Source organism: Sturnus vulgaris, chromosome 26, assembly GCF_052056855.1.
Source record: "Sturnus vulgaris isolate bStuVul1 chromosome 26, bStuVul1.hap1, whole genome shotgun sequence".
Lineage (NCBI taxonomy): Eukaryota > Metazoa > Chordata > Aves > Passeriformes > Sturnidae > Sturnus > Sturnus vulgaris.
Window position 1 is genome coordinate 2852822 of NC_142268.1, and position 19390 is coordinate 2872211.

The window sequence follows — 19390 nt, forward strand, 5'->3', positions numbered from 1 at the left end:
CCTGCTGTCACAGGGTTGCAGCTGTGGTGGACATGGTGCCTACACAATCCCACCTTTATCCACCCCACAACACTCCCAATCCTCCTGGGTGATCCAGGGGAAGAGGGGGACTGGATGCAAGCTCCATATCAGGACACAGGGGTGCAGGATGGGGGGCTGCAGGGCGGGGTGTGGGATGGCCAGGCTGCTCCCTCCCGGTCCTGCCGCTGCCTCCTGCTGCTCCAGGAGGATGCAGCATTTTATCATCATTCTGCAAGGCTGACAGGCACCAGAATTAATGAGTTCCTCATCAGTGCTCCCTCATTTAGCTCCCTCCCTCGAGGTTGCACACCCACAGCCCTCAGACAGCATGGAGGGAATGGGAGGGGGGTTGTTTTCAGGGGTGAGTGTGCAGGACATGTGCACAGGTAAACAAACACACCCGTGCCACCCTTGGCCAAGGGCTGGTGGGGACAGGCCCAAGGCTGGAGGGGGTCAAGCTGCCCAGCCAGGTGGATGAGGGGTTTCTGGGATGCCCTGAGCCACGGGGACATGGAGACCCTGCCCTGGCAGAGGGGCACGGAGACCCAAGTCCAGGCATGGCTGGCCTCCACACCAGCTTGATCCCTCATCAAGCATCTGCTGTTAATTACTGACACCAGCAAGAAACACTTGCCCTCAGCACATATTTCAGATGCAGGAGCTTCACTGACTGCAGGATTGACCCCACAGAAGCCAAGGAGCTGTGGGGAAGCAGCAGGTCAGAGGGACATTGCACCATAGGCCAGCGAGCAGCCGTTGTGTCTCTCGGCAGCTTTGTGTGGCTTTGCTGTCCCCTGGGCTGTCCCTCGGGCTGTCACTACACAGCAGAGCATGAGAGAAAAAAGAATTCCTATCCTCTCACTGCTGGCCTTTTTGGAACGTTGACATCCTGAAAGGATTGGCCATCCCAGGGGTGGTTTATTTGGCAGCTGTGAGGAGCAATGGCTGTGAAAACTGCAAACCCTCGGCGTGCCTACTTGAACTGCTGTCAAACCACATCTTCCTGCCTGTGCCCTGTGGTGCCAGCTGGGATTTCAGCACATGGGATGGCAGCCTGGGCATTATCTGACCTGCAGGACTCATCCTGAGTGTGCAAGCCCAAGTCTGCACTGAATTTACGTCTGTAGATATCACACCCATTTTTGTGAGCCCTGCAGAGACCATGATATGGTGTTTTGACTGTAAATAAATTACATTTGTGGGTTGTGATGAAGTGGAAGGAGGAAGGGAGGGAGGCAGGCTGGGAGGACAACAGGACTAGAAGGGAGCTATATAGCCACGATGCTCACCTTGACCCAGCCATCCTACCACCTGTCCTCTCTGCCTCAGAAAACCTGGAAGGGGTCCCTGGAAGCTGTGTTGGGCAGCTGACAGCCACGGCACAGTTCAGAAGTATGAACACTCCTCTGAAAGCCTACACGGGTGCAGTGTTTGGAGTAGCAGAGCTCCATCTAGCATTGGTGAGAACTGATGCTTCTCTAAAGCCTAATTCATAGCTGTTCTGTTAAGCCTTGGAGCTGTTCTGTCTGTCAGCAGCCTCAAACCACCAGAAACCCAGAGTTTTTTATAGTCCGAGCTTGTCTGTGCTCTCCTCGGCATCAAGCCCACTCTGCACCCACGGCAGGACACAGCTCCATACAAATCTCCCCTTTCCCAGGCAGAGTCAGTCCTTTACCAATACTGACACTTTTTTTCCCCCTCTCAACGCTGCTTTCTTCACCCATGTAAACTTTTTATCTACAATACGTTGTGGCTAAACACCCCGTGGATGAGCTGCATCAAAGAAAAAGAATTTGCCCTCTGTCTCAGAGCTGCAAAGCTTTTCCAAGAAGCAGAATTGCTTACCAGGCAGGGCACAGGCGGAGGAGAGAAAAGAGGGCACGATGTCAGGCCACCCTGGTTTTGCAGGCAGAGCAATCCCGGATTCAGCCAAAGCCATTTCACCCATCTAGGATTTATAGTCTCTGTCCACAGAGCAGCTAATTGTACAAGAGCTGCTGTCAGAGTTCCTGACAATCACTTGCAAGCACCTGGAGAGCCTGAATCACTGCCCTTCAGGCTTTTTAAAATGCCTTTGAAAATCTCAGAATACTGAATGTCAGGCACTAAAATCTCTGAGTTAGGATGATGGCTTCAGCCACAGGGATGGGCGATGTGCTGCCTTCAGAGCCTGGCAGGGCTGCAGGATGTGTTGCCTGGTCATTCTGAGGATAGAAATCAATGTCCCAGGCAATGGAGGTGTCTCCTGACAGGTGTTTCAGTGCTCCCTCAGGGAAGTGCAGCTGCTAGAAGAGACTCAGCCTGCAATTGTCAGTGCAAGCACTAAATGAAAGCAAAAGTTGGCTGAGGCACTGCTCCAGGACAGACCCTCAATAATGAGTGGAGCTCTCCTCAGACCTTAATCCAAAACCCCAGGCCTTGAGCCAAACATCAACCCCCTGACTTCTCTGCTTTTTGTGGTGACAGAACACCCAGATGCACTGCTGGGAGCAAGGCAGAAAGCAGCAGTTTCTGTAGACGTTTTTCTGAAGCTGGAGAAGAGATTACTCTTTTTATTGAACAAACAGCATCTGCAAACTGTTAGTCCTTTGAGAAGAGCCAGACAGCTCCCAGCGAGGGAACAAAGAGCTGGTGAAGTGCTCTGGTTCTCAGCTCGAGGGCCACCACCACTTCAGAAGCACTTGATAACACTTTGCTTCCTGAGCTCAGAAGCGTGAGCAAAACCCAGCATGGAGCCAACTGCCAGGGTGGAGAGGCTGCTCCCAGAGACTGAGCACGAGGCCTCTGTGGGCATAGCCAGAGGCAGATCCAGGCACAGGCACTGGCATGAGCTGGATGATAACCCAAGGGACCTATCAGTGAGATCTGGTGGCAAATGTCCCTGTGCACTGTGTCACTGCACACCCCGAGGGAAGGGCTGCTTCGCTGGCTCAGCCATGAGTCCTTGAGGGATCAGGGGGTCCCCGAGGGGCTGTGGGGATGGGGGAGAGCCTGGCAAGGCCATTCACTGCAGGAATCCCTGGAGATGGGTTCCTTCCTTGTGCTGGAGGATTGTTCTCCGAAAGCATGTGGTCATCAGCAGTTAAACAGAGCTGCAAAATCCCATCAGGCACCTTCTACAAGCGCATCTCTGGGGTTCCTGAAGCACAGCCACAGCACACCCCAGTCCTTGCGAAGCACGGAGCTTTCTCTCTGGGCTCCAATCCTTATCTCCCTCTTCTGTGAACTCTAAATGACACGCAATGACTTTTTATCAAGGGAGTCATCAGTGAGGATCCCTGAAAGTGTTTCCTGGAGGCTCAAGCTTCGTGATACACGTAGAAAGCTTAGGTTGCCAGCACGGCTTTTCCTCTGACCTGTGTGGCCCCCAGTGTGTCCCTGGGCCTTCCCACCGCCTGCCCCGGCACAGGGGCACAGGACCGGCCCCCAGCTCTCGGGGGATTCATTTCCTTGCGGGGCTCGAACCGCGAGGCCTCACAGCGGCGATCCCGGGGTAGCTCCGGTAGCGACCAAAAACGGTCCGGCCGGTCCTCGGGGAGAGTTGCTGCGAGTACCGGTAACCTCCACTGCCCTCCCTCCGTGCCGCTCCCCAGGCACATCTCCGGGCGGTACCGGCGGGGCGGGACAAGAGCCCCGCCCACAGTGCGAACCGGCACCGACCCCGGCCCGGCCCCGGCTCCGGGACCCGAACCGGAGCCCCTCAGACGGCCCCGGCCCCGGCCCCGCCCCCTCGCCCCACAGCCAATCAGCGGCCGCCGCCGCATCCGGGGCCCGCGCCCCCTGCCGCTCGCGCTCGGCCATGGCGGAGGTGAGCGCGGAGCCGCTGCCGGGGTCGCGCCGGGCCCGGCGCCGCTCCCGGCCGGGCTGGGACACCGGGACCCCCGAGCCGTGGCTGCCCAGGGCCGGCGTCCTGCGGCAGCGGGGTGATGGGTCGGCGCTGGCCGCCAGGGTGGGGGCCTAAGGGTTGAGGGACGCCGAGGCCCTGGGCGGCAACGGGCCGAGGGGCGGGGGTGGGCTGGGCTGGGGCCGAGGGGCGCCGGGGCCGGGCTGGGGGCGCCGGTGAGGGCGGGCAGGGGAAGGGGCTCCTGGGCGGGACACGGCGGGAGAGCCGGGGCGGGCGGCGCCGGCGCGGGGACCCCGCGGCCTGACCCGCGGCAGAGGGGCCCGGAGAGGGGCGGGAAGGGGCTGCGGGCCGGGGGCTGCGGGACCGCGGGGAGAGAGGGCGGGCGGAAAGGCCCGGGGGAAAAGCGGGCTGGGAGCCCCGGGGTATGGCCCAGCAGAACCCGACAGCGGTGTGGGATCGCTGGAGCCGGGTCCGGGGTGTGGAGCCGTTGGAAGGGGCTCGCAGAGGCTCTCAGATGAGAGGCGGCCTGAGCACGCCTGAGAGGCCGGAGAGCACGGAGGTCAGGATCCGGGAATGGCAGAGGGCTGGGGAATGGGTCGGGAATGGTTGGTTTGGGTGGTCAGGATGGTTCTCACCACCTTGTCTAGGGGCCAGAAGGCAAGGGGGACCAGGTGGGGTCTCCCCACTGACTCCCCAGTTGCCATGTCGTGTTTGCCTTGGTGTCTTGTGCTGAAGCGTTACTGCCATTGCTCCGTCACACCTTGAGCTGGTGATGCCATTGCCCATCGAGTCTTGTCCCTCAAATATCCTTGACCTGGTGTAATGGTTGTTGTGACACATCACACTTCATTTCTATGGCGTGACCGTCATGGTGACCACAACATGGAACAAGGGTGCTGGGAAGACTTTGAGGTACTCTGTGGCAGGGTCTTGGGTCCCCTTTGGCTCTAACAGCATCTTGTCTGAAGGCAAGGCTTCTCTTCCAGGGTATTTCAGCGTTCTGCATGAGGAACGTGCTGCCTGGCCTGTTTGCCCATCCACGATACTTTGGCCTTTGGTGGAGCACCAAGGCTGTTTTATTCACTTGAGCCAAAGTGTTATTTGGTCACATTGTTGGGCCAGAGTGCTGCCTTGGCACCCTGCACAGCGGTGGCTCAGAGAGCTCTGTCGAGGGGACATCCAGGAACTGTCATTGTCTCTTGGATGAGGTTTGGCTGTGGAGCATCTCTGCTGTGACACTGCACAGCTGTGATGGGGCTCTGATCTTCCTGAGCAGTGCAGAAGGTGGCCCATGTGTTGTGTCACCTGTTCATTCTTCTGTCTTTCAGAGACGTAACTTGCAGGACAAATCTATTTCCATCCATGCTGCTTCTCTCTGGCTACAGTTGGAGTTTGTGGAAAATGGCCCTGCGGCCAAGGAGTGTGGACAAGGCAGAGGAAGCAGGAATGCTTCTTGCTGAATCTAAAATATGTGTTAGACTGGCTCAGGAAATTACGTTAATTATTGAAGGATAACACTGGAAAGGGAAATTTCTTTTCTTTTCCTCACTTTTTTGCAAGAGTAGTTTCAGTCTGGAAGGTTTTCTCAGGGCAGACACAATTGGCTTCACACTGGAAAATGATTTGGTCAGGGCATAAAGCTCAGACTCTGCCTCTGCCCATTTTTCCTAAATGATGGCTGAGCTTCATTCCATGTGCTCAAAACATTGAGTCCACACCTAAGGAGGGAGTGCAGGAGTCACCCAGAAACACAAACACGAGAGTGAGTAGTTGACCAACCTCAGTGTAACTTTTGAGAAGAAAGTTACACTTATGCCTGAGCAGCAGAAGCTGGCAGGAGGAAAGCAGTGCTGGGGACTGCTAAAGTAATTTAATCTCCCTTTTTGCCCTCCAAGATTAAATGTCCCATGGGCATAAGAGCCAGTTTCCAGCATCACTTGAACTGTGAGAATAACTAAAGTTCCCTGCTGTGACCTTTGATGGTGTTGGAATCCCTCACCAGCAGCAAGAGCAGTGATACCCTGGCCCAGAACCGTTCTCTGTGTTTCTGGTGTGTGCTATGCTCTTGCATTTCTGGCTCCTGTGTGATGTTTGGATTTATAGTGTCAGGCTGCCTCACCTTCAGACCAAGCAACTCCACATCCCATGGCATTGGTAATCAGGGTAATCAAGAATATTCTGTCATCAGTTGCATTTTTAAGCCAGGCCTGCCTTTTTCTTCTAGTCCTTTGATTCTTGTTTCTGTGGTCTTTTGGATTTGTGAATAAGCTGAGGGATTGTTCCATTCTAGACGTATTTAAATTTGGGCATGGAATGGGCCATTTGCTTTGTCTGTCACTTGTTTTTTATTTCCTCAGCTCCAGCAGTGCTGGATATTCCGTGGTGACTCCAGCATTCCCATTTGCTCTGGTGCTCCATCACTGCTTGGAGAACTAAACTTTTGATTAGTTATGAAATTGTCACACTGTTGCAGTGGCCAATCCTCCTGGTTATTAATAGGAGATCTCATTGTTCCTGAAGTATTCTTGACGCCTTTTCAAGCCATCCCATCCAGCCAACTCCTTCAGTCTTTGTTTTCAGAGACCTTATTGATCTTCAGGCCAGGAGGTGCCATTGATCTATAGATCATTGTCTGAGCAAAGTGAATTCTGCAGATTGTCCAAGACCTGGAAGGAGTAAGGGTAGACCACACCCTTTCTATGAAGCCAGACTTGTTTGCTTGGAAGGATTTATCCAAGAGGGTTTTGTGCTCGGTCACATTCCAGCAAAGCCCAACAAAGGCACATTGACACTTTCCCAACTTACAGAGCCATTTCCTGGTATGACCATCCTCAAAATGGAGTCATTCCCCTTCTCCTTTCATCATCCCATAGCTTCTCCTTTCTCTTTTGGTGTGCATGGTTGCAGGGCTCTGTCTGGAGCCAGGATGGTCTCTGGGAGGGTTGTCTTGGGGGATGGTGGACTGGAGACATCTCCTTTGTTATTATGGAATTTCCAGTCTGTATATTGATAGCTGAAGGCACTTACCCAGAACCCCACAGCTTGTGGTGGCTTTTTTTGGTGAATACTTTGCTTTGTTGTTAGAAGATAAATTTTAATGTGAAGCTAAACTGTGTTTTCTTAAATAAATTGTAAGAGGCTTCTATGGAAGGCTGTAAATGTCCTGGCTCCAACTGAGTCAGTGAGAAGTGATGGTGCACAGCTGAGAATCCTACAGAGATGTCAGTGGGGACTGGGGGACTAACTTTGGGATTTTCTTCTGCAATCAGGTGCTCTCAGTCACCCAGAAGCTTTGGTTGTTTACCTGTTTGCTCCCTGCCTAGGCTGAACTTGATGAACAGCACTTCCATGCACAGCAGCCTGAGGAGCAGCAGATGTTCTGTCTGTCTGGGTTGTTTTCCTCAGCCCATGCTGCTGCCTGAACTTGTGACCGAGCACCAAATGCCACCCTGCAGGTGTCTGTTCTCGAGCTCTGCCTGGCTCAGCCTCTCCCACCTTGCTGTGCCACTCGTGGTCCTACCAGACTCCTTCTCTGCCTGCTCAGCTGTGTCTTTACTCATGCCTCTGAGCTTCTGGCTGCAGTGAGGCATCAGGGAGAAGCCAGGGTGTTGTGGCTGGTTGCTTTCTGAAAGATCAGTCCCTAAAAATGCTGTGCTCAGACACAAATGTGTGTGTTTAGAATAACAGCTGAGGATCTAGGTCCTTTTAAGTGAAGATATAGACCACAGAGGTCTGAGGTCTTAGACTGGTGGGGGATAAGTAGTGAATGGAGTGCTGGAGGTAAAATAGATGGAATGGGAACACATGGACTGAGGGGAAGGTGAGGAGGCCAGGAAGAACTGTTCAGTACCCCCCATGAGCTGTTTTGAACAATTCCCAATACTGCCCTGTGAGAGTTTGGGTAACTTTTGCTTTGAACTTAAATGAATTGCATTTGCTGGTGGGGTGAAGTGGGTGGAAGGGTGTTGTGTTTTTAAGGAGAGCTGTCTCAGCCATGTTTTTCTCTTTTCCTGAAGGCCTCTGTTGGCCGGCAGAGCCCGAGGGTGGTCGCATACCCAGCCCGTGGCCTATGTCCTGGAGAGCCCGCCCTTCAGAGCGCAGCAGGTACCTCAGGCCTCACATCCCTCTGTCTGTTTTCCAAAGGAAACAAAGTTACTGTGATCACTTCCCTTCTCCTTGCAACATCTGCCCAGCCTGGTGGTTCATTCCCATGCTGTTTGACAGAGGCAGAAAGGCTTAAAGATGCTGAAGCTCCTACAGGTGTCCATTTGCCCATTCTTGAGTAAGGGGTGATTACCCTAAAAATGCCCCCAGGTGAAGGAAAAGCTACAGTGTGTGAACACGTTGTGAATCCAGTGAGGAGCAAGATACAAATACTCAGAAAACCTTTAGATTCAGCTTCCAGTCAGCTATGGGACTCAAATGTGCATAAAACCAGGCTTTGTGCTGATGCAGTGGCTGCTGCCAGTTGTGATCTTTGTTCCCCTCTGTCCTGCCTAATCTCTTCCTCTGGCTTATCATGTCTGCACACACACAAGAAGGGATCATCCCTGGCTTTGTTGCATCTCAAGATTTGGTCCAAGGTGGTGCTAGTGTCCAACTTCTTCTGATCCCTGCAGTTGTGTCAATGGGATCAGCTGATCATCGACTGAACCTGGCAGAGATCCTTTCCCAGAACTACGGTGTGAGGGAAGAAAGGGAGGAGGATGATACTCAGGAGAAGCAGAAATCTTTAGAAGAGCTGGAAAAGAGTTTCAGTGCCTCTCAGGTAAAGGCAGCAGGGGAGGGGAAGGGAAATTACCTGGAGGATTTGCTTGTTTGCTGTGTGAAGCCCTGACTTCAGCTGTGGGTGGTCCCACAGAGAACTCAGTGGAATACAAACTGTTCTTGGTGACAGGCAGTGTCTCTTCAGGCCAGATACAGTTAAATACAGTTGTGCTGTCTGGCATCTTTCACCTGTTTGAAATCTAGAATAAAAGATAAGTGTATTTTTTAAATGCCCTAGACTATATTGCTTTGGGTTGAAAGTTCCTGGCTTTTCCATACCTTTGAGAGTGACAGGTTACAGTGGGTCCCAACAGTGTCACCTGAGGCTGCTTAGAGCCCCCAGAGGAGCAGAGTTGCCCTAACTGCCTCTGGCTGTCTGTGTTCTAGCTGGTGTGGTGCTTTTGTGGTTGTTCTCTTCCTGATGCAGCTTTGTCCTCCTCTTGCTCAGAGCAGTGAAATGCCATTTGAGGAGCTGCTCGCACTGTATGGCTATGAGGCATCTGATCCCATCTCGGAGCAGGACAGCGAGAGCAATGACATCACTCCCAATCTCCCTGATATGACTCTGGATAAGGTGAGAGCAGCTCTCTGCCTGGTTCTGAACAGGTTTTTGAGGTTCTCCCCATTTCAGAGGGGTTGGAAGGGGCCTGCCTAGTTCTGTGTCCCAGTGAGGAGCGCGAAGTGCAGAAACATGAGTGTAAAGTGTTTAGAGAGGAAGGGAGAAAGGATACCTGTTTCAAAATGTAAAAACTCTGTATGGAACTGGTTACAAGTATTTGCACATCGATGTGGGTGTGTGAAAAGCCAGGGAAACTTTGTATCTTCCCAGGTGAATCCATGGCTGCTCCTGTTCTAGCTAAAGTCTGTAGATAGTGGGGTTTTTTGGGGGGGTTGGGTTTTTTTTCCTTTCTTCCTCTTTCATGATCTTTGAGATATTTGCTGTGAGTGGAGCCCTACAGAAAGGGATGCTTGCTCATACTCTCTGGCTTCCGTAGGAAGCCACTCATGACACTTGTTAAAGTGCTTCTAGGGAAAATAGTCTGGGTGTTGTGGGAGTGTGAGAGAGAATCTGTCTTTGGACAAGCTGTGGGAGGGTGAGGAGATCTGTGGATGCGGCCACTGTTGGCCAGAAATGCTTTTACTCTAGGCCTCACTCCTCCTCGTGTATTCTTTTTTTAATTTAAAAATATTTTTCACTTTCTTGTTGTTGTTAAAAGGAACAAATAGCGAAGGATTTGCTTTCAGGGGAAGAAGAGGAGGAGACACAATCTTCAGCTGACGATCTGACTCCATCCGTCACGTCCCACGATGCATCGGACTTATTCCCAAACCAGCCTGGCTGTATGTGTCACTAGTTCCTAAGTAGCTGCTGTTCACTTTTACATATGATGTGCAGGGGAGGGTGAGAATGGTTGTCTTAATTTTGTCAGTCTCCTGACATCAGATTTTCCACTTTTCCTCCTGGGGACTGTCTGCATGGCAGAGGCGTTTACCGGGATTTGGGTAGGACAGGACAGAGCGTTGATGGGCAGTGGGATGAGGGAAGAATTGTCTTGAGCTGTAACTCAGAATACTGAGAGAGTGGGAATTGTTTTGCTGCCTGCTGTAGTTGCAATCTGAAAGATCAGTACCTCATCTGACATCTCTACAAGTCAATAAATTCAGTAGTAGTAGTGGAGTGATGTATTGTGGCAGTTCCTAAATATTGGAATATGTGGGAAGCCAAAGCACATGACAGGGACTCTGCATGAAGTGATGTTATTCTTCTGCTGTCTTGCAATATTAAGGTGTCTGAGCTCCCCAGGTTGGCCATCCATGTGGCAAGTGTCCAAATTCTTTTACTTAAAGTGAGAAAATTAAAATACAGGTAAGCTGTCACTGTAGACCATTCTGAAAGGGACTTTAGGACAGAAAATGAAGGGAAGGAGAGGGAACGTGAAGGAATAGAATAAAAAATTCGTAACCACAGATCTTTTCCTTTCCCACAAAGCAAACAACTTCCTTGCTGATGAAGACAAAGAGGCATGTTCATCTCCATGTGCTTCCTCCATGGCTGAGGACTCAGAGGTGGATTCCATCCCATCCAACGAGTGTAAGAAGGTAAATGACCCAAGTGCGTTGGGAAAGGTGGCTCCTGAGTTTGAAAAATGCATGACACCAAAGCACTGTGTTATTTCCCCAACTGGCTTCTTGATGCCTTGCATTTTGTGGATGGCAGTGGCAGATGTGGGTTACAAGAGGGGTTTTTAACACAATCCCGAAATTATCTTCTGCTTCAGATAAGAGAAGTCTGTTGTGCCTTGGTAAATTAAATCTGCAGCCTGTGGCCCTATAAAGGTGAAATGCTATGCAGTATTCCCAACAGGATTTACTCAGGGGGAACTATCTTTCTAAAGAGAGGAGCAGGCTTCCAAATTCATCCTGGCTGTGAAGGTTGCAGGAGAAGCTGCTTTACTTTATTTCCAACCTTAGCTGCTTGCCATAGATCTTTTACATTAAAACTATGTAAATGCTGAAGATCCTTACAGTATCATCTGGTTGGTAGTAAATCTTCTTAGTTACCCTATAAAATAGTCAGGGTTCACTAGAAATAATAGTGACAGAGGGGGCTACCAGTAAATAAATCAGCCTTGTAGTGGTGTAGTCCCTAAATCATGAAGTACAGCCTGCATGGAGCATTTCCCATTTCAATTTTCTCACCTCTCTGTTGTGGGATTTCAGGAGATCATGGTTGGACCTCAGTACCAGGCCACTGTTCCCATCCTCCGCTTAAACAGGCACAGGCAAAAAGGTAAGGGAGCCTCTTCTTTGTGCCTAGTTTGGGTGTAGGGCTGCTGGCAGGGGGATCTTATGGGCTCTGGATCACCAGTCCTGCTCTTTATCTCCAGGCTTGGCAACTTTCAGTGCTGACATTCAGATTTACTGGCTGAAATGAGCCTGAGTTAATAGAGATGGGAGCACAGGTACAGAATTGGTGAAGCTCACTGAGAACTGAATTGGTGTGATAGATTTGCAGGAGGGGGTCTCAGCTGTAGCCAAAGAGAAGGAACACTCATGTGGGGATACTCTGATTTATTTTCTCTGACATCTTCCTTAAGTAGTGAGTTAGTGTCATTCAGTGCTCCCTGGAGGTGATCTGTTTCCGATTTTGGGATGTCTGCAGAGTAGGCAGAGGTGCCTTGATTTGCAGATTGTGTCCAATAATGACACAATTGTATATGAGTGCCAGCTTGCTGAGCTTCTGGACAAGAAAGCTAAAACGGTCTTTATTTGCCAAGATTAATTAATCAAAACAGCAATCTTTGAGAATATGATAACGAAAACTTTTGTCAGCCAACCTTTCTGAAACAATGGAAGCAAGCTGAGCCTGTGCCAAAGGCCCTAAAAGAGATATAAAGAGCTTATCTGCCTCCAAAATCAGGAGGGAAAATGCAGTGCCTGGAGAGATGTTCGTCATCTCTGGTGCTGAATTGGAGTACCAAGCAAAGATTTCCTCCCTCCTTTGTCTCCCCCATGCATGTCCGTGCAGACCACTTCTCAAAAAGCAGCAGAATTCTCTGTTTGATTATCTTATTTCAGTGCTTTTTCTGTTAGCCTATGAGAATGAAGATCAGCTGCTTTGGGACCCAAACATCCTCCCTGAGAGGGAGGTGGAAGAGTTCCTGTACCGCGCCGTGAAGCGGCAGTGGGACGAGCTGTCTGCCAGCAGCCTGCCAGAGGGAGAGGTGGTCAAGGACAACGAGCAGGTGAGCTCAGGGCCTCCTGCAGCCCACGCAAACCCAGGTGGTGCTGGCCCCACAGTGCCACATTCCCTGCAAAGGTCAGAATGAGGTCAAACTCCAGTGATCCTCATGCATAAGTGAGGGTGTGTGCCCAGCTGCGGTCTGGGGAGGTTGGTTACCCTCCCATTGGGAAGACTGGAAAAGTCAGCAGATCAACCATTTCAGAGCAGCTGTGTTTACTTCAAGCTAGTCAGGTTAGATTCTGGTGGAACTGCATCTGTTGAGTCCCAGGGTTTTTAATCCAGTGTCTTAAAAAGTGGGGTAATCTCTGCTGGTGGTCAAGCTGGGGTTAGCAGCAAGGTGGCTCCTGGGAAACAGAAGTTTTATGAGACAAATGTGAGTTATGAGCGGGCTGGTTTGTGGTGTGTTGCTCAGGTACGTGCTGTGAGTGATTTCCTTCTGTTTCCCAGGCTTTGTATGAGCTGGTGAAATGCAACTTCAATGCAGAAGAGGCACTGAGGAGGTTACGGTTCAACGTGAAGGTTATCAGAGGTGAGGACCCCCCTTATTTGGGTTCATCAAGACACATGCAGCTCTTTCTAGATTCTGCACCAACTCTTCCAACTCTTTCTTTCTGCTACAGATGAGCTTTGTGCCTGGAGCGAGGAAGAATGTAGAAATTTTGAACATGGCTTTAGGGTCCATGGAAAAAACTTTCACCTTATCCAAGCAAACAAGGTAAGGCTGCTCCCCCCAGGTCAGGAGCAGGGGAAGGAGGCAGGTGCTCAGGCAGCAGAGGTGTGCTTTGGGCCTCAGCTGACACAGGGAGTTCAGGATGGCCTAGTTCCAATCCCAGGCTTTGTGTTGACTCATGCCAGCAGGTGATGGGCTGTTCACTGCCCTGCTCTGCCTTATTTTCCAGGTGGGAGAAGTCACAAACACCACTGACCTGCATGAGTGATGTCAGTTAATTACTGATTAGCCCTTTCTGGAGTCTCAAAAGTTCTTTCCAAACTCTCAGCCCTTGCAGTACTTCTGTGAATGAGTGAGTTGAGCATGTGGATGTTTCGTAAAGTCCCCTGGGGTCCTCTAGAATGGCAGATGCTGTTGTAGGGAGAGCTGGGCCCCGGGACATGCTGCTGTGCTGGGAGTTGGCAGAACCAGAGAGTCCAGTTCTACCACTGGTTAATTGTAGGCATGTTGACGCTGGCCAGTGACAATGGATGCAGGTTTGCTCTCTCTGCTAAGTGTGCTGCTGCTGGAAGCGCAGGAAAGTCCTGCACGAGTGTGTGTGGCCCACACGGGTCTGTGACAACAGCTGTGTGCTGTGGGGAGTTCTTTCTCTGGCCACCTCGGAAACCTCAGTACGTGCTTCTGTTCTGCAGCAATGTGTCCATAGCAATGTAAATCACTGTAATGCACTTTTAATTTTCTGTGCTGGTTAAATGGGAAAATAGCTCCTTGCTCCAGGAGATGCACCTGGATGGGAGTGTGTGTCCTGACTGGGGTGTTTCTCCTCAGGTCCGCACCCGGTCGGTGGGCGAGTGTGTGGAGTATTATTACATGTGGAAAAAATCAGAGCGCTATGACTACTTCACTCAGCAGACTCGTCTAGGAAGGAAGAAGTACGTCCTCCACCCTGGAGCCACGTGCGTGGAATATTCTCACACTAAAATTAGTAATATTAACCTCCCAGTGAAGATTCCTGCTGCAAAGCACCTCCGCTTAACAGACTGCGCTTTCTTCTCCAGAAGGTTTCTCGGGTGGGAGGATGGAGGGATGCACGGGGTGTTCTCAGACCACAAACACTAAGTTGGTGTGGGGAGGGAAGATAAAAGAACTGTTTGCTTGGATGTGGACTTCCTTGTCCTTTTCTGTGTGTTGAAAGTAGTTTTGTTTCAGACAAACGCATCCACAAAAGGCTGGGGACAGGGATTCAGAGCTGACTTTGGTGAAAGAACTCAGTTTGATGAGGTTTTGGGAAGGGAGATTTTTAAATTCAGAAATGCACTTATTTCTAGTGGTTTGGAACCTGAATTAATTTCCCTTTGAGGCAAATTCTTCCTTTTGAAATGTATGCTAATTACAGAAGGTACTTTTCAAAATACACCTTTTCAAAAAGGTTGAAACGGAAATCTCTTAATAGGTCAAAATGAAATATTGAAGCTGAATCAATTAAAAACATCAGATGAAGGCTTAGATTTTAATTTTTTTTTCCTAATTCTGATGCAAGACAGGAAAGTACCTGAAATCTTAAATCTTCCCAGGGTGGGAAAATATGTTCTCATCATTTGCTCTTTGCTGGCACACTAAGGACCCACCGCAGCCATTCCATGAAACTGGGTGTTCCCTGGGTGTTTGACCATGTATTTATTCCCCTTTGGAACAGGCTGAGGCTCACAGAACTGAGGGCAATGCTCTCTAGGAAGCTGGAGAGCCCTTGTTGGTTTATTGTGGGCTGGTCTTGGCCACACTGTGTTACCTGAGATCACCTCCTCAGGGCAAAGTCTAATCCAGGCTCTGCAGAGCAGGGAGGGATGGACTTTAATTCTAGTGATGTCTCTACAGTCCCATTGCTTTCTTTGTTGATGGGTTTTAATTCCAGCCACCCTTTCACCTGCCTGCATCTCTCTGCTTAGCAGGTGGTGGCAAGGCTCTCTCTTTCCCCACAGGGATTTCACTGACAATGACCTGGATGGGGTTGAAGTGGAAAACACAAGTCGTTCTCGGAGCTCCCCACCAATTCCCTCTGCAGCTGGCTGCCTGGATGCTCACTTTGGTCAAGATCAAATAGCAATTGAGAGCACAGGTAATTTTTCTTTTGTCTGCCATGGAGTTTTTATGTCAGCAGGAGTCTTTTCAGTCTCTGCATTAACCCGAGGTGACTGTAAAACAGTTGTTCCTGTGTTGGGCTTGGAGAAGTGGCCTAGGTCATTCCCAAAACAAAAGGATTATTCACTAGACACCTGAGTGAGGTCCTTCCAAAGCACTGACACAGGCAGCTCCTCCAGAGGCTGGGTTAAGGCCCCAGAAGTCAGGTGCAAGTTGCTTTCACACAGAGCTGACTGTGAGAAGATCTGCAAGGAGCCCAACATAGGTTCATTCCCTCACTGTCCTACTGCAGATGAAGGCTTTGTGTGGGCAGCTCCCAGGGCTTGTTGGCACGAGGGGATAGGATTTAGGGTTTGGCTTATCTTGCAGAGTGTCTGTGAGGTTTCCTTTAATTTCCATAGAAACACTGATGGCCTCCCATCTGCTGTCGGCATCTTGCCTTGCCTCGGTACGCGCTGGCAGGGGATCTTGGTTGCTGTAATAAAGAAACACTTGTGCCATCAAACAAATACTGCTGGGATTAGGTGGGACTGACCTGCGTGTTTGGGCGTTGTGGACTCACTGTGGTTTTCTTTCCCTTGCTGTGTCCCCTTTTCTCTTCCCTCCTGGCTGTGCCCACCTGAGCAGAGCCCCTGAGTGTGGAGAGCACAGCCTGCAGCCTGGGGAGCATCAGCGAGTCGGGACAGGGCTACGAGTGTAGCACCCCCTCGGAGACAAACTGCTCCTTTGACCCCTCAGAGGAGACGTCCTCGGGCGCTGTCCCTGTGCCCTGCCCACGCCACACTGTCACCCCCTCTGAGCCGGAGCTCTTTGCTTTGCCACCCGCGGGACCAGGACTGGCAGAGAAGCAGGAGACGTTGCAGAACTCTGGTGAGACAATAACCATGGACTTCACTCTCCCTGCAGACATTAACGAGGGGTTGCCTTTAATTGCTGGCCCTGTGGATTTGGACAGAGACCCTGAGGCAGTGGTGGCCCCTGCGCAAGTGTCCTTATCGGTCACAGATTTCGGTCTCATTGGCATTGGAGATGTAAATACTTTCCTGACTGCTCATCAGGCTTGCCCAGCACCTGTGGCTCGGTCAGAGCCTCTGTCACAGTGAGAGTCTCCAGTCACAAATTTGTCACAGACCCAGCAAGGACTTTGACCTGACTGAGTGAAATTCTGGAACTTCCACTGTCCTGTAGGGACAGTTTGGAGCTGTTGGTCGGAATCCGTCTTTCCATCCTCCTTGATCCAAGGCTACAGTGAAACCAAACACCTTTCTGCTCCAGTGTATCCTGACACAATCGTGCAAAGTGGTGGCTGGCTTTCCTGAGTGGGGAGGTCCAGCACTCCCCTCCTACGCTGACCATGTGTCACCCCAGGTGATGCCAGTCCGCTCAGAGAGTCCCTGCCTCGGGACAGGGGACGTGTCCCTTGGCCCCAGTGGGACAATCTGAGGGCAGAGGTGCTTTGAGAAGAGGGATGTGTCACCAACATGGTGAGGGTGCAGGCTGGGGGTCTGAGAGTTTGGGAGGGCTGCAGGGCAAACCTGCAGAGGCGGGCACGGCAATGCCAAGAGAGGCTGATCAGTCTTGGCCCTTCTCCCACGGGCAGTGTGTTGCAGTAGGAGCCACTCACCCTGTCCTTCTCCCAGCAGCCACAGGTCATGACAGGCAGGCACACAGCTGCTCTCCCCTTCAGCAGCCACTTGCTCCTGACTCTCCACCAGCTGCAGGTGGGACATGGCCCAGCCCAGCCCTTGGGCAGAATGTCAGGAATGGAAAGGGATGCTGCGTGTGCAGCAGCGTCGTGTGCACTTGAGTCCTTCTTGCCTTCCTGTGCAGTGCTGGGCCAGGGAGAACTTGTGTAGGGAGTAACAGGAGTTTGTAGACTAACAGAGTGATGCTGGCTCAGAGCCGTGGTGCTGCTGCTGGCAGGGGGATGACCTGATCTTCACTGAGCTGCAATGTGAGAGGGTAAAATGTGAGTGAAAACATCTGTAACATCCCAGTTTGTCCCAAGCAGAGGGAGGAGGTTGCTTAGCTCCCAGGGTGTGAGGCCTGGGATATGGGTGCTAGCTCAGTCCCAGACAGGGGAGCACAGCATCCCCAGGCATCCCTGCCCCTCCCTGTGTCACAAAACAGGCTGTTCTGAGAGGAAAGTGTGTCTTTTCTGCCATGTTCAGGGAGGTGCCAGGTGCTGTGCAGAGCCACGGGAGCCTGTCCTTGGGTGTGCTGGAGTCCAAAGCTGCTTCACTTCCCAGGTGTGTTCCAGGTCTGGGATTGGCCACTGGCTCAATGTGTTCTCATTCCCCTTTTTCCATGCAGAGAATGCTCTCCACTCACCTGCTGGGCAAGGCTCTGGTGCAGACAGTCCTTTCCTCCAGCTGTGTTCTGCAGCTGGAAAGGGGCTTGGTTTGAGGGTTTTTGCTTGCTTTGGTAGAGGCCTTGGGGCTGTGATTGTGCACTCGGCTCTGCTGCCACTGGATTTGGCAGGTACCTAAACCCATGAGCCTGCATCCTCCTTTTACCTGGCCCTGGGAAGTTGTGCCAAGCCCTGCAGCTGCATCAAACAGCCCCATGGGATGTCAGGATTAGACCTTGTCTCATCTCCTAAGCCCCAGATCTGGTTTGTGTGCTTTAGTAGGGGTTTGCTTCGGTCCCCAGCTCTGTACTGGCAGGTCCTGAGCCCCAGGCATGTGCAGCTGCCTTCACCTGGCCTGGCTTTGTCACCCAGATGTGGTGGGCAGAGGCCTCCCCTCCAGTTGCTCCTGGCTGCTGGGAACAGAAAGCAAACACGAGTGCCCGCTCCATAGTGGAACTGCCCAGGCTATGATTCCCCTTTTCTGGGGGTGAGAGGAAGCTCCTTGGCTGAAGGGAGAAGAGAGGAGAGGCAGGGTGAGAGCACAGGCAGCCCTCCCAGGGAGGGCCAGGCCTTGGCATCTCCTCCATCTGCTGAGAACATTCTTAGTTTTCCTAAAACCATGTTTTCTTTTGGTTTATTTCAAGCCCTAGTGAAAGGAGAGGGGAGCTGGCTGAGGCAGAAATCTCTTTATGTCCTTCAGTGTTGTTTACAGATTTGCATGGGGTCTTTCAACATGAGTGCAGCGCTTTTTCCACATAACTTTGAGGGAGAGGGGTGAAAAAGGCTGGGACAGGGAGGGGGATTCGCTGGGGGAGGAGGTTTGATTCTGGTTTTTTTTGTTGGAGTTTTCTTTTTTCCTTCTTACAAAGCACATTCACTTTGAGCCACTCCCAATGCTGGACTCTTTTCTCCCTTGCCCCCCAGCCCTACACTGTGAAGTGACACTGCCTTGAAGACCCCTCGCCGTTATTTATTTAATTAAAAACCTAATTTGAAAGTGAGCCAGAAATCTGTCTTCTTTTTGGAGGCCAAGATACAACAGCCCAGTGTGTAATGATGGCGAAGCAAGAATGGGGGTTCGTGGTCCTCTCCTGCCCTCCCCACACAGTCTCCTCCAGGCAGGGCAAGATTCCCTGTGCCAGAGATGCCATCCCAGCTGAGGAGGAGGCCTAGCGTTTTTCCCTTCCAGTGCTGCAGATGGAGGGAGCTGTTTGTTCCTCTTACAGGTGCCCCAAGTCCTCTAAAATCTTGGCAGCCTGTGAAAGGTCTGGGGTGTTGAGAGACACGGTTGCACCCAAACTTCAACCAGAAAAAACTCCTGGAGGCAAGAGGAGTGTTCCTGCTGCAACTGCATCCCCATCACACAATCTCTGTTCCATCACAGACTCCTTAAATTCTCTTCTGCTTGTGCCTGGCTCTGGCTGCCTGTCCGGGGCCCTGAGGGCTCCAGCTGTGCAGCCCCTCAGCTCAGAGTTGGGTACGAGGATGGGCACAGCCCAGGGCAGGAGGGACAGGAGTGAGTTCCTCCCATCTTCGAGGCCTCGACGAGCAGCAGGAACCGCGGGTGTGCTTGAAGCCTTCAGCTGGGACCGCGGTCCCTCCCCTCCGCTGCATCCTTTGACAAGAAACGCTGGTTTCGGCCCTGTGTGACCCGAGCGCTGTTTCCGAGGCGGTGAGAGCAGCAGGACCGGATGCTCGGGGCTCTGCAGACCCCCGGGTTCCCGGGGTGGCTCCGGGCCGGGTTCTGCGCCCCCCGGGTTCCCGGGGTGGCTCCGGGCCGGGTTCTGCGCCCCCCGGGTTCCCGGGGTGGCTCCGGGCCGGGTTCTGCATTCCCGGGTTCCCGGGGTGGCTCCG

General features: G+C 51.9%; 1 protein-coding gene across 6 annotated transcripts; it reads left to right on the forward strand.

The window, feature by feature from the left end:
• The first annotated feature begins 3770 nt into the window (after positions 1 to 3770).
• Positions 3771 to 18537, forward strand: MIER2 (MIER family member 2). Of its 6 annotated transcripts, none has more exons than XM_088179255.1 (13): positions 3771 to 3829; positions 7882 to 7969; positions 8485 to 8633; positions 9081 to 9206; positions 9850 to 9973; positions 10623 to 10732; positions 11354 to 11423; positions 12212 to 12378; positions 12825 to 12906; positions 12998 to 13092; positions 13876 to 14003; positions 15027 to 15163; positions 15814 to 18537. In XM_088179255.1, exons 1-13 carry the CDS (start codon positions 3821 to 3823, stop codon positions 16287 to 16289), a joined length of 1761 nt encoding a protein of 586 aa, XP_088035381.1. In that variant the 5' UTR covers positions 3771 to 3820; the 3' UTR covers positions 16290 to 18537. The 6 variants fall into 6 exon arrangements, with proteins under 6 accessions (XP_088035381.1, XP_014738509.1, XP_014738514.2 ...); XM_014883023.2 differs by having other exon boundaries at positions 3787 to 3829; positions 13876 to 14108; XM_014883028.2 differs by having other exon boundaries at positions 3787 to 3829; positions 13876 to 13979.
• The last annotated feature ends 853 nt before the right edge of the window (positions 18538 to 19390 follow it).

Bases quoted from the DNA above. Each gene is read 5' to 3' on its own strand.
- MIER2 (XM_014883023.2), top strand. The intron at 9,974-10,622 runs GTATGTGTCACT...TTTCCCACAAAG, and splicing joins ATTCCCAAACCAGCCTGGCT to CAAACAACTTCCTTGCTGAT. The intron at 14,109-15,026 runs GTTTCTCGGGTG...CTTTCCCCACAG, and splicing joins TGCGCTTTCTTCTCCAGAAG to GGATTTCACTGACAATGACC.